This window comes from Phoxinus phoxinus, assembly GCF_949152265.1.
Source record: "Phoxinus phoxinus genome assembly, chromosome: 12".
In the NCBI taxonomy this organism is placed as follows: Eukaryota; Metazoa; Chordata; class Actinopteri; order Cypriniformes; family Leuciscidae; genus Phoxinus; species Phoxinus phoxinus.
The window spans coordinates 8,742,501-8,756,812 of record NC_136887.1 but is presented as its reverse complement, the minus strand read 5'-3'; the positions used below and the strand labels follow the sequence as shown (position 1 = coordinate 8,756,812).

At 42.4% G+C, this 14,312-nt stretch overlaps 1 protein-coding gene across 8 annotated transcripts in view; it reads left to right on the top strand.

Moving 5' to 3' along the window:
• arhgef9b (Cdc42 guanine nucleotide exchange factor (GEF) 9b) overlaps positions 1–14,312 on the top strand; it is a 71,492-nt gene that overhangs the window by 47,271 nt on the left and 9,909 nt on the right. For 6 of the 8 annotated variants that reach the window (XM_079630273.1, XM_079630274.1, XM_079630272.1 and 3 more), the window contains 2 exons: positions 1,058–1,301; positions 1,445–1,513. In XM_079630273.1, coding sequence (XP_079486399.1) covers positions 1,058–1,301; positions 1,445–1,513 — 313 coding nt within the window. Of the gene's footprint in view, positions 1–1,057; positions 1,302–1,444; positions 1,537–14,312 lie in introns of all 8 variants that reach the window. The other 2 variants (XM_079630276.1, XM_079630275.1) reach the window with 1 other exon arrangement.

The window sequence follows — 14,312 nt, the reverse complement described above, 5'->3', positions numbered from 1 at the left end:
TAAAAAAGTTTCACAGAATGATCCCATGCAACACGTGCCTTATGTTCCAAGTGTTCTGTGGCAATACTATAGGGTTTAGTGAAAAGATTAAATAAATAAATAAATCTTGAACTTGGCCGTTGGTCTTCTCTGCACGTCTACGCGACGTGCGCATTTGAGACTATTATCGCCCAAAAAAAGCACTCAAGTTGTATGAAATCAAAATACAACATGAAATACAACGCCTAGAAATCCCCAAAAATATCTGTCTTCACTGAGTCAAATTTCACCTGACCGGAACTGTCTGATGACAGTCAGAATGACAGCTGACAGATGTGAACACAATACATTCTTGTTACAATGAACAACGTTTATATTCACCTCAGAGAAGAAGGTACATGAGTTGTATGTTATGTCGTGTTTTTGTTCATCTCGATTCCTCACAATGTGTGCTTTTTCCGCGAAAGACGGAGTGAACTGTGGCGCCAACAGAGTCACACGGTTAATGATTTTGTAAGCATAATGGTAGTTGTGTTTTCTCGAGTCGATTGTTTTCTTTGATAGCGCATGAAACATGCCAAATTGTGCAGACATCATTTTTGTCCAGGCTGTCATACAAAGAAATTATGAACACATGGAAAACCAAAATAGAACTAACAAAATATTAATAACTGATTATAGTCAATGGATGTTTTCCCCTTGTGAGCTTTTTGTATTTCTACAGTATGCATAATTTTGTATTTTATTTTTTGTATAGTAAACTAAAACCTGTAGCTGTAGTTTGTCTATTTTGCCAAATAATTTTGTCAGATAAATACCTTAACCAAGTTGTGTTTTGTTCATCCCTCATACTTAACTTATTTTAAAATATGTTCCTCATATTTTGATGGTTTAATAAAACTTATACGGTCATTATAAACAAATATCCCGAGTGAACATCACTTTTGCCACTACTGTAGATGTAAATCATATACAGCCTGTATTTATTCCATTTATTCATAGTCATGTTGCAAAGATGAGTTTGATTATTTTGTGGTCATTGAAAGCTACCTTCAGTGTGCACTGCATCTCTTCTCAGGACCTGATACGACGGGACATACTTTACTACAAAGGACGTATTGACATGGATAGGTATGCAGTGAGAGATGCTATTGATGGAAGGGACGACGACTTTAACGTTAGTGTGAAAAATGCGTTCAAGCTGCACAACAGAGACAGCGAAGAGATGCACGTCTTTCTGGCCAAGAAGCCGGAAGAGAAGATTCGCTGGCTGAGGGCTTTTCATGAGGAGCGCAAGATGGTCCAAGAGGATGAAAAAATTGGTAAATTGGCATAAATTCTAATGTTTGTTTTTTTTATGTATCATTGCTGCTTCAAAAGCATGTCATTAATGCCACAAAAATAGTTGCTTTTCTTGTGGTCTTCCCTCATATCTTCTGCTGATGATGTTGCTGGTTTTGTTTAGGTTTTGAAATTTCTGAATATCAGAAACGACAAGCTGCCATGACAGTGCGTAAAGTGGCCAAACAGAAAGGTGAGACAACAAAACGATACCAGGTGAATTCAATATTTTTCTATTTTTAACACCTGTCTTATCATTGTTGCTTTACTCTACTAAACTAGTGTAGACAAGAACACTATAGATTTTTTTGCTTCTTTTTCTCCTTGGAGAAAACTAATAAAAGTAGTGACGCTACTATCAGAACTACAGTATTCCGTACTGTGACGGTAGCTCTACTCAGCAAATTCAGTAATAGTTATGAGCCTTTTTTCTAAAATACATAGTGCTTTCATGTTGCATTGTTTGCAGCTGTGTGAGCTAAGGTTAAAACTAAATGCACTCTCCGAGAATGTATTATCTCTCTTATGTAGCACTGCAAGTCCAATTTATTTGAGCAAATTTAGGTGGGCCATTCCAATAAAAAGAATCAAGAATTTATTTATTTTATTATTTATGGGCTTCTTTGCCTTTACTAGATAGGACAGAATTTGAGAAATAAGAAGCAATGGGAGAGGAGAGAAACAAGACTGGGAAAGGATCTCCAGTCGGGACTCAAACAGTTAAAGAAATATTCAATTTCACAATCTATAGCTTTGTTTATTTACCATTATATAACATAGTTTAAAAGATACTGGACGGACCCATTATTATTAAGCCCTAACTAATCTACTCCCATTGCATCAAAGCAGTGGTGAGGCTACATAAGGGCCACGGTGGCACTGGCCCACTCATATTGACAGCTGGTCCACCCAATCAAATGAGACTCAAAATGTTGTTGTTTTTTTCTGGGAAAGAAGAACAAACCTACATACATGACAATAATAGCTCAAATACATGAATTCAGATCCTTGTGAATGAGCGCTGATCTTCCAGTCATGTGCTTCTATTCTTCAATCCAAGCGCGCTTCTGCTGTAAAACAGTCTCTGATTGGTCTTTCCTCATCGTCCCTTCTAGGGGTGTAACGGTACACGTATTCGTACCCAGAATTGTCAGTACATGTCTTTCGGTTCGGGACACGTGTACCGATGAATACAGAGTTGTAGTCCATTAACCACCAATAACCACCAATAATAACAATAAGCTCTGTGTTTCGTTTACTTTCGATAAGAAACAAAGCTTCTTAAAATCTCTCAAATTTTGTCCATTTTATCACGAAATTCAAACAATAAATGCCGTTTTGACGCTCTTTGATGTGGCGTCTGTATAGACTAGAGGTTCGTACCCGAAGAGACCCGTAATGTGCTACCCGAAACCGACCCGGACCCGTCTATTATTTAAAAGCTGGACCCGTACCCGGCGGGAAGACACAGACCCGACTGGACCCGATTCTCACATATTCCACACTAAATTGCTATTAACAAGTCAATAAACCAGTTGCGAAAAAATACAACTTTTTGTCTTACCTAATTTTAGTAACGTTAGCCGTCGTCTCCCTTCCTTGTACCTGACTGACTGACTGTGATGCACAATCCTCCGACAAGAATTTATTTATCTCGTTATTCCAAGCTTAATCCACTCATTATTTCAGCTTCAAAAGTCCACTTGATGTCACGGTGACGGATGACAAAAGTGACTTTGCAGATTTGCATTTCGACTTGAGTTAACTCGCATAATAACTTTGACTGTTTGCCCTTTTGAACTATAATAACGATTGCACGTTCAGTGCCATGGCCGCTGACTTTAGCATTATTTATTTGCTATCATCTCTGTGCCGAGTCTGACCACCAAAACTTTAAGATTAACCAAGACGGTTCATTCATATTATTATAAAAATGGGAGAAAGTGTAAAGCCCGGTTTGGCAGAATAAGTCCCACCTTTTAACTAAAAGAGCCAATCGTCAATTGGTAAAGTCATTGTGTCACTGCAGAAGCTCTGGTTGCCATAGAAACATGACACGCTTGAGACTGCACATTCGCGTTACCTGCCTGGAGCAGCCTGAAGAGCTTTTTAGCGCAATTTAAGTTTTTTTTTTTACTTTATTTCCCGGCTCACACTTTTCTTATCCTAATTTTACAAGTTGCAAGTTACAAAAAACACACTAGCAGTGCTGACTGACTCTGATCACGGCCGGGTGTTCTCCGAGTCCGATCGACTCGGGTAGGCTGTTACATGCAATGTTAAACAGACCCGGGACCCGAAGTAATAGATTGGGACCCGACCCGGACCCGGCTGACCATTTAAAATATAGATCCGAACCCGTACGGTTCAGGGAGCGTGGAGTAATCTCTTCTTCTTTGTAGTATGTTGAAGTATGAAGTATGTTGAAAGATACAGTACAACTGTCATGATCCCGGTCTGTGTTCCCCTCTTTTGGTTTTGTGTTTATGGACTCTTGTTTTGAAGTGTGTTCTGTTCCCCATTGTTTCTGTGTTTACTTCCTTGTTCAGTGCCCTATGCAACCCTGTTTGTTGCCATGGTTACCCTCATTAGTTGTCATAGTGGTTCATCCATTTCATGTGTGCCTTCTTAACCTCTTGTTATCCGGTTCATTGTTTGAACCTGTTGAATGCCTGATACACCGACCACAATTAATCGAACACATAGGATCATGTGTCTCCGTCAAGTAGTGATGGGAAACCGAGGCTTTCTGAAGGCTTTCATGAAATTGTGCTGAAAAACGGTTCATTACTCAAAGCTTTTAACACAATGCGAATTAGCGACAAGTATAATATACTTGTATATTTAGTATATACTAATTAAGTATAATAATTAGTAACTGACGTGAGTAGTTGAAAAAATATTTTGGGTGTTCTGGTTTTTTTTACAATTTATGTTATAGGGAAATATAGTGTTAAATCATTTAAATAAATAATGCCTCCTTGATAATCCTTTCCCTTTTTATGCATTGGGGGTATGCAAAGTGCAATTTTTTTTCAAACCACCTGTTCCGATTCTCCGATACTGCATGACGTTCGAAGCTTCGAAGCTCATCAATCACGTGGTGTGTGATACAATAGTGCTTTGAAAACTGCGTTGGAGCATCGGAGCCCTGGTATCAACTGTCCCATTACTACCGTCAAGGAAAATGTCCTATTGAGGAGTATGTGACAGACTTTATTGAACTGACCCATTTGACTAAAACTGAGGAATTAATCTGGCATTACAACTGAGTGGCTCTGCGTTTACTGTGGGAGTCGCGGAGGTAGTAGCCCTCACACCGGAGCCTTTTCACAACATGGCCACAACGCCAGAGTCTCCAGCCATCATGCCTGCCACCAGACCCGTCTCGAGGCATTCGAAACTGATGTGAGGCGGATCCCCCAAAGATCCCAAGGCTTGCGCTCTTAAGTTCACTTGCCTCAGCACTGTCTGCCTCTGAGGTTGTTCCCGTGTATTCTGTGCTCCATGTGATGGCGGCAGCCATTTTGTGTATTTGGGCTGCACACACCTCGTCCGTTTCTCCAGAGGCAGTGGCATTTTCCTCTGAATTTTCTGTGTCTCCTGATGGCTCCGCTATAACCCCAGAGGCCGACTCTGAACTTCCTACCAGCCCCAACACAACCACAGAGGTCAACCCTGAACTTCCTGTCGGCCATGACATGACCATGGAGGTCATCCCTGAACTTCCTGTCGGCCCTGACACGACCATGGCGGTCATCCCTGCACTTCCTGTCGGCCCTGACACGACCATGGAGGTCGTCCTCGAACTGCCTGTCTGCTCTGACACAACCACAAATGTCACCTATAAACTTGTCCGCTCTTAAACGACCAAAGAGGTCACCCTAACTGGTGGTTACCAGTCCCGTCTGCACCACCGTGGGGATCTTCAGTCTGTGCTACTCCACCGTGGTGGTCCTCAGCTACATCTTGGTGGTCCTCAGCTACACCTTGTTGGTCACTTGCTCCACTGGGGTTTTCACCAGTCCCGTCTGCACCACCGTGGTGGTCCCTTAGCTACACCTTGGTGGTCACCTGCTCCACTGGGGTTTTCACCAGTCCCGTCTGCACCACCGTGGTGGTCCTCAGCTACACCTTGGTGGTCACCTGCTCCACTGGGGTTTTCACCAGTCCCGTCTGCACCACCGCGGTGGTCCTCAGCTACACCTTGATTGTCACTTGCTCTGCCGTGGTGGTCAACACCTCTGTCGTGGTGGTCACCAGTCCCATCAGCTTCTCTGTAGTGGTCTCCAGCCCCACTACCTGCTCAGCCTGCTCCGCCCTGGGCATCTGATCAGCCTGCTCTTTACTGGCTACCTGCACTACTTCCATCTCAAGTCCTTCCTCCCCTCCATGGACCTGGCCCTCCATTCCGCCCCCAGCTCCACATCTTCTCCACCTCCCTCGTGGACTGTTTTGGAGCATCTGGAAGCCGCTCCTTGGAAGCCACTTCTCCCGGTCTGTGTTCCCCTGTCTTGGTTTTGTGTTTATGGACTCTTGTTTTGAAGTGTGTTCTGTACGCCATTGTTTCGTAGTTTACTTCCTTGTTCAGTGCCCTATGCCAACCTGTTTGTTGCTATTGTTACCCTCATTAGTTGTCATAGTGATTAATCCATTTCAGGTGTCCCTTGTTAACCTCTTGTTATCCTGTGTATATGTTCCCGTGTTTCAGTCTTGGTTTGTCGGTTATTGTATTTTCATGTTGTGTGAAGCGGTTCCTGCTCTTTTAATGTTATATGTTTCTGCTCCTGTTCCTGGTTAGAGCCTCTATTTGGATTGTCTTTTGTTTTCAATAAATACTGCTGCAACTGGATTTTCACCTATCTTCATCCCTGCCTAACTTCCTAACTAATCTACTTACTGAAATCGCTCAATCACTGTTTCAACCGTGGAAAGACGTCAATAAAAAACAATGTCACGTAGCATTACATTTACCTCAGACAAGACATTCATTCATATTGACACAAATATTGATTTCGATCTTGATTCAGTATCAATTCATATGTATATAGCCTACTGTACATATAAGGGGGAAAAATCTTTTGTTGAATGCAGTTTGCCTTTTTTAGCACTATTTTAAGCTTTTCTTGGGTTCAATTCTGTATTTGCTTACATTCACTCGTGTGTGCTTATATGAGAATCAATCCTTAAAACATATTAGGATGTAAGTCATTCACTTTTTTAAATTTCACATTTAAAAAATCTAGTGTTTAATCATGTCTAAATATTTATTCAAATGATAAACCTAAAAATAGGTAAGCAGTTATGACCTGCAATACTCTTTTGAGCAACTAAACTAGTAGATGTATATTTATTAAAGAGCCATATAGGCAACTAGTGGGTAGACCATTGCATTACAAATTAAAATTATATTTTTTTCTGTCCACAAAATTTTGCCTCTTAGCATTGGAATCTACAACCCTTTTCTCTATTTTAACCTACTACAATAATTGTAATACAAATAATTAAAAATATTAGAATTTTTTTTTATTTTAAGTGGTAATTTAATGGACCATAATTATAGCACAAATAGTATTTAATACCTCTCTATCGCTCTCCAAAATAAAATGATACTGTAAATGTTGTTGACGTAAAAATCAATGCACATTATGCTGAAATGGTTACCAAAAATTGCAGCAAATACCTCTATAGTGGAGCTGTTGTCTATCCTGCTTAACATTTAAATGTATTGACAGCGCTGGTTTGTTTGGAACTATTGAGAGATCCATGAATCACGTGACCACGTGGCGGATTGGCAAGCAGGGTTGCCAACTTGGCGTGAGATTTACTTGGGCAGAGTGTTTCTCTCAGAGTGTGAGACAGAGCCTGAAAGCGTGTCTCACGCCAAATGTGTGATAGTTGGCAATCCTGCTTTAATATTATTGTAATGTGTAAGTAAGGGCTCAATATGATTTAGAATTAATAGTTAAAGCTTTAAAAAAAAAGCATAAAAAAGCTTTAAAAAAGCTTTAAAAGATGATGTACTTTAGTTTGAGAGTATGCAGTGACGTCCACCTTATTTCACCAAGGTCCACTCACTTAGAAATGTCTGGCCTCACCACTGCATCAAATGTTTCTATGTTAACTGTTCACAGACATGTGAGCACATGAATGCAATGGCCAGAGTTCTGTTTAGAGCTCTATGCACTATATTTTGTTCTGCAATGTGTGAATACCCTATATCATAACCAGCAAAGTGCAGACACAATGTAAATCACAGATTCATTGAGCAATGTAGATTACATAATTGTACTTTTTCATACTACTAAAAGAAACAAATGTAGGTTTTTGAAATACTGTACAAATACCTCATATGTCCAAATATCAAGGAAATTTGATTCCAGATTTCATGACCCCTTTAAATACTGCTGTTCATCATGTATCGTTCAATTGTGTAGATTAGGGTTATGTACTGCATTTAAAAGATGTTACCTCATAACTTGTCTGCTAGCTATGGTTTCAATTGCAAACACAGGGCTTTTTTATCGTCTTCTTCAAGTGAGAAATCACAGAATAGTTCTTCCATTAAGTTAAACACTATGGGCCCTATCTTGCACCCAGCGCAATTGACTTTGAACACCGACGCATGTATCATTCCTATTTTGCACCAGCGCACAGCGGACTTCTCCCTCCACAGACGCACGTCGGTAAATTAGGGAATGAACTTGCGCTCGCGGGGGCGGTTCAGCGCAAAGAGGAGGCGTGTTCCTGGCGCAAAACTTCCCTGGTGCTATTTTCCAGTTTTAGAAAGCAATTGCGCCACTGACCAGGAAAAAAAACAGTCTAAAGACAGTGGCGCGTTAGTGATATGGTATTTTAAGGGCGCGTGCTTGGCCATAATGTAGCGTGTTAACGCGCATCCACTTTGATTCTCTAATAATTATAAACAGACGCAGCAGTTTTCATTTTTGCAAATCATACATTATTATAAGGAAAAATATTAACACACGAGGGAAATCATTGTTGTGTCCGTAAAGATGTGAAAAAGATCTATCTAGATTTTTTTTTTACAAATCTAGATTAGGCTACACATTTACCCAAATTATACGCCTGTTTAACCGAAGCTAATTTGGGTGGGTTTCTCCCATCATCCCCAATGTCACTTCTCTGTGTTTTACGGCCCTGACGAGAACGTCGGTCTCCTCGGCTGTGAACCGCTCCTGGCGTGCGCTGGCAAATCCGCCGTTATAATAGCGATCCGCCATGGAACAAGCGTGCCCGCTCTTAAAGGGAATGTGAGAGGACGCTCTGATTGGTTTATTTCACGTTACGCCCAAACCACACCTATGAATAATGAAGCTACTTCAGACCAACCCCTTTTAGATTTGCGCCAGGCGCAAGAGGCATTTATCCCGCCGGGAAAATAGCAACAGCGCCGGGATCCGCCCAAAAAAGTTACTTGCGCTTTGCGCTTTGACACTTGCGTTTCAGATCGTTAAAATAGGGCCCTATAGAACTTACCGTATAGAAATTGTTAGAATTAGAAATAGTTCCTAATTTTTATTCTAACCAATTTCTCACCATTTAACTGATAATTCAGATGTTGTTAGCCAGATGTCCATATTCAAGCAACAATGAAAAGACATAAAATTGGATTCATATTGATTTCAGTGTAAAAATATGTAAACAGTGTTTTATATGTAAACAGGTTTTATATTCACATGATTGCTGTATTTTACAGGGGTCAAGCACTGAAGGTGCATTTGCACTTACTCTAGTTTTTTATTTAGTAGGAAGTCTATGGCAGCCAATAGAACCATAGGGTTCTTGTCATGACTGTAATGAAAGTAGTGAAATCTGGCACATTGATTAATGGTGGTCTTAAAGGTCCCTAGACCAAGTTTGAGCTTTGTCACTCAAACTCTATAAGACCACCAGCTCAAAATGTGACAATTATTTTGCTTATAACTTTTGACACGTGTGGTCTAGAAATATAATGTGGTTTTGGCTAATAACAAGTAACAAGTGTACCATGGTTGCACTATTATAAATAAAAAAAGACCTCTTCTAAGAGCATTCATCGTTAGACTGTGCAGACGGAAAGTTGTTAAAAGCTTTTCCTAAGCCGAACCTTTATGCACATATGCATATCTTTAAGGAAGTCAATCATCAGTCACACCCATTCTGCTTGTGCAATGATAAAGTCCCTTCCAGTAGATATTAAAATCTTGAACAAAAGCTATCTGCAATGTGAGAGCAGATTCATTTTTGGTTAAAAAAAAAGAACTTGTCTGGATCTGTCATATTTATGACCATTAGCGAGGCAATATAATGGCAGTAAATACAAAAACAGATGAACAGAGATACCAAGAAAACACGTTGATCCCTTTGATCCATACTAGGTCTCAGAACACATTTTTACAGATCTCGATCATGATCCAGTGAATCTACCTATTGTTTGTTATCAAATTATTCTTTAAACAAATACACTTGTTGGATCAAAATGTACAGAGACTGAGGACACAGTAAAAAAAAATGCAGACTACCAACACGTGTATAATAACTAAAACCTTGTATAATTATTTATCATAGAAAGTTGTATGATTCCACCTTTATTATTTGACCACTGATTCAGTGAATGTTGCAGTGACAGCAGTGCTTAAAGTGAGCTGGTATGCATTTCTGTGTTATGCTGTTCACAGAATGAATATTATGTACCAGCAGCTCTTTTATAAACTGCCAGTACTCTCTTCTTGAGAGAGATCTACACTGAACCCACAGATCTCACAGACATGCTGGATCATGCTAGCCTGGTAACACAAACTCTGCTACTTCGCTTTGCTTCATAGACAGAGTCTGGCATGGCATCATTGAAAAGTGTTTTCTTTATCGCGGGGGGGCGCTCGTCTGAAGTATAAAATCATTGGTTACCCGTAAGCCAATCACATAATGTGTGGTTATGACGTGTGTTATGCGCCAGCTCAGCAGCATCGAACTGCCACTGTAAACACATTATAGATAATGCGAAAACGAAACCATTGAGAGAAATACCGGAGTGAACATGGATGTCAATGACTTTTGTAGATTATGTGATGTAAATCTACGCATCCACGGCACAATCGGGGCCTCTAAACTATTATTTGACAGTAAAGAGAAACAGGAAAATATTTGCAGCCAACTGTAGGATTAGTTCTGTCAAACACAGCTCTTTGTTCATTGCGAGTCTGTCGGAAATGCTGCAACTTACCAAACACTCTTCTTGTTCGTCCTTCAGTTTGGAAATGCCGGGAATATTCTCCACAACAGAGCAAATTGCATCCCTTGTCTCCATATCCACGTTCGTTTTCGATTTCCCCAATCTCAAACTCGCCGCTTAGCGTCTACGTCACGGCTCTCAGCCCGCCCTCTGTTCGTTGATTGCCCGGCTGTTTTCAGGCCGGAGGAAAACTGAGAGACATGTCGATGTCTCAGACTAAGTACAAAAGCGAAATGAAATTCAGCGGAAGTACGAAGTCTGACGTAGTCAGGTTAGGATCATGCTCCCCACCAAATTTTTGATAGTTTGAAGTGAAGTGCGCCTGTAATATAACAAAGCAGAGATTAGACTTATTTAAGAGGGGTGATGGACCAAGTAGAATTACCTCTGTCTTTGTTCAATTTCACAAATATGTGCTGCGAAATGGCATTCAGTTGCTTGGAGTGCTTTTTTCCACTTTTACAACAAATGACTTCAAAGTCGCGTGGTAGAACGCCAGGCTCTCTCGTCACACCTACACAGTGCTCACTCTTTCCCAATTTTGAATCACCGTCACCTTTTCCTCATCACTGCAGGACCAGTACAAAAGTGCACACCTCTCAGTCACTAATTGTCTAACCTCGAACATGGAAACAGACTACTTACCTGCTCTACTTACCTTGGTGGTTCAGCTCGTAAGCCCTGTTTATCTCCTGCGTTGATTACTCTGAGTCTCCTTCGTCTCTCCAAGAATCTCCTTTGCCTTCATGCCTGAAACCTGTGGATAAAGATTACCTGTAAACTGAGTGCGCTTCATCCAGTTCCTCTGCAATCATCACCATTCACAACCTACAACAAAAAACAATTGTTAGGATTACCAATATCTGTCTTTGAGTCAGGTATATCCTGACAGAAGGCCAGACCAACAACTTAACGGCAATAAACCCAACAAGAGCTGGTGGGTAACCTTTCACAGAGTTCTCACTGCACATGCACCCGCATCTGCACTGAGCACACCCGTCACTTCCCCGAGCTCTGCCTACCACCTGTGTATATTGCAAGTCCCATGGTCAACCCGGCACCCTACTATGGCTTGGTGGAAGACAATGGCTTCCTCCTGCAGTGTTTACTCGCCCTAAAGATGCAGTCGCATCGCTTCCCCACTGAAAGGGCCAAAATCTCCTTCATTTTGTCCCTGTTGTCTGGACGTGCACTTCAATGGGCAGAAACACTCTGGAGCCAAGCTGGACCGGTCACGCAATCCCACGACAGCTTCACTATTCACTTCTGGGAATTTTTATGACGCCCTTCAGGAGATTCCTCAGTAAGTGAACAAATAGAGCTTGAGTGATCGAATGACATTCAAGCGTAGTTCAGGCAGACCACTAAGCCGATTTGTTACTCCACCTACTCAGACGAGCACAGACTTTAACAAAGGGAGATTCCATCTGACATGCCGCCAATTCCCCAACCAGATCACCAGTTCGATGACAGCCCCCCAAAGTGGACTGAGATCGACAACATAGTAAGGAAGGCAAGAGCAGCCTCTGCACCAGGACCAAATTGAGTTCCTTACAGGTTGTATAAGAACACCGCAGGTGTCTTGCGGTTTCTGTGGAGGCTAATGAAGGTGACATGGAAGAAACAAAAAATCCCAAAGGCATGGCGAAGAGCAGGGGGAGTAGTAATTCCCAATGAGAAGGATGCCTCAAACATCGACCAATTTCGACAAATCAGTCTCCTGAATGTTGAAGGCAAGATCTTCTTTAGCATCGTTGCTCAAAGAATGAATACTTACTTTAAACAGAACAACTTGATTGACACGTCGATACAGAAAGCCGGGGTACCAGGTTTCTCAGGATGCCTTGAACACACGAGCATGATTTGGCATCAAATACAATCTGCAAAAAGGAAAGGAAGAGACCTGCATGTTTTATTCCTCGACCTGGCCAATGCTTTTGGATCCGTCCCCCATTCGGTCATATGGGCAGCCTTCAACTTCTTTCATGTGCCTGAAACCATCACAACTCTGGTTAGAAACTACTTCAAAGATTTGCAATTTTGCATAACAACCGCAGAATACACAACATCATGGCAATCATTGGAAGTGGGTATAATGGCAGGGTGCACCATATCCCCTCTAGCCTTCACCATGGCAATGGAAGTGATCATCAGGGCATCTAAATGGGTAGTCAGAGGGGAGCGTCAGCAGGATGGACAGCGGTCACCTCCGATTCGCACCTATATGGACGAAATGACCACCTTGACCTCAACCATCGCCTGTACCAAACGCCTGTTAGAGAAGCTTCACTCCAACATTACATGGGCAAGGATGAAGTTGAAACCCAGTAAATCCAGGAGCATATCCATCATCAAAGGAAAGCTTACCGACCAGAGGTTCAACATCAATGAAACACCCATTCCATTGGTATCAGAGCAGCCTGTCAAGAGCCTAGGACGGTGGTACAATGCAAGTCTCAAAGACCAGTGTGACCAATTTAGGAAAGAAACCATCAAAGGCCTTGTCAGTATTGATAAGACTTCACTTATCAAGACAAAGTTGAAACTGTGGTGTCTGCAGTTTGGGTTGCACCCCCGCCTAATGTGGCCTCTAACGGTGTACGAGTTTCCTATTTACAAAGTCGAGAAGCTGGAGAGGACAGTCAGTGCATACATCAAGAAGTGGATGGAACTCCCGCGCTGCCTCAGTAACATCGGGTTGTACGGAAACGGTGCGCTGGAACTGCCTATCTCTAGCCTCACTGAAGAATACAAGTGCACCAAAGTGAGGCTGAGCATGACCCTGGCAGAGTCTCAAGATGCAGCCATACGAACAGCTCCTCCCAGACTGGTAACTGGGAGGAAGTGGACCCCAGCTGAGGCTGTAGAGCAAGCACAATCCGCTCTCAGACATGGAGACATAGTGGGACAGGTGCAGCAAGGAAGAGGCGGGCTTGGACTTGGGACTGGTCGACCTACATGGCATAAGGCAACACCTGCAGAGAGGAGAAAGTTTGTAGTTGCTTAGGTCCGTCATCAACAGGAAGCAGAGAGATGCGCAAAGGCAGTGGCACAAGCCAAGCAGGGCCAGTGGACTACCTGGGAAAACCTGGAGTACCATAAGCTCACTTGGAGAGATATGTGGGAGTTGGAAGGAAGCCAAATAAGCTTCCTCATCAGGGCCACCTTTGATGTTCTTCCTACACCTAAGAATCTTAACAATTGGTTTGGAGATGATCCAGCATGCCCTCTCTGCCAAACCCCAGCAGCTCTCAGGCACATCCTCACCGGCTGCAAAACCAAGGCCGTTACACCTGGAGGCATAACGAAGTCCTACGCCAACTGGCAGTCATTCTGGAAGGAAGGCGATCCTCCATCAATGCCCTCCCTCACCCAACATCTGGACACTCATCCAATATCCCCTTTGTGAGAGCAGGGCACTGCCCAGCAAAACCAGCCGCAAGAGTGGATAGCACCCTCTTGGACGCCGCACGGGACTGGAAAATGCAAGTGGACCTAGATCTTGTTTTGTGGTCAACTTCACACAAGTCCCTGTTCATCGTGGAACTAACTGTACCATGGGAGGCTGCAGTGGGAGAAGCGTATGAACGGAAAAAACTGAAGTACACTGATATAGCTTTTGAGGCAAAACAATAAGGCTGGCGTACACAGGTACTTCCGGTAGAGGTTGGTTGCAGAGGATTTGTGGCCACATCCATAGTCAGGCTCCTGAAGGCGGTGGGAGTTCGGGGACAGGCCTTCAGGAAAGCCATCAGAT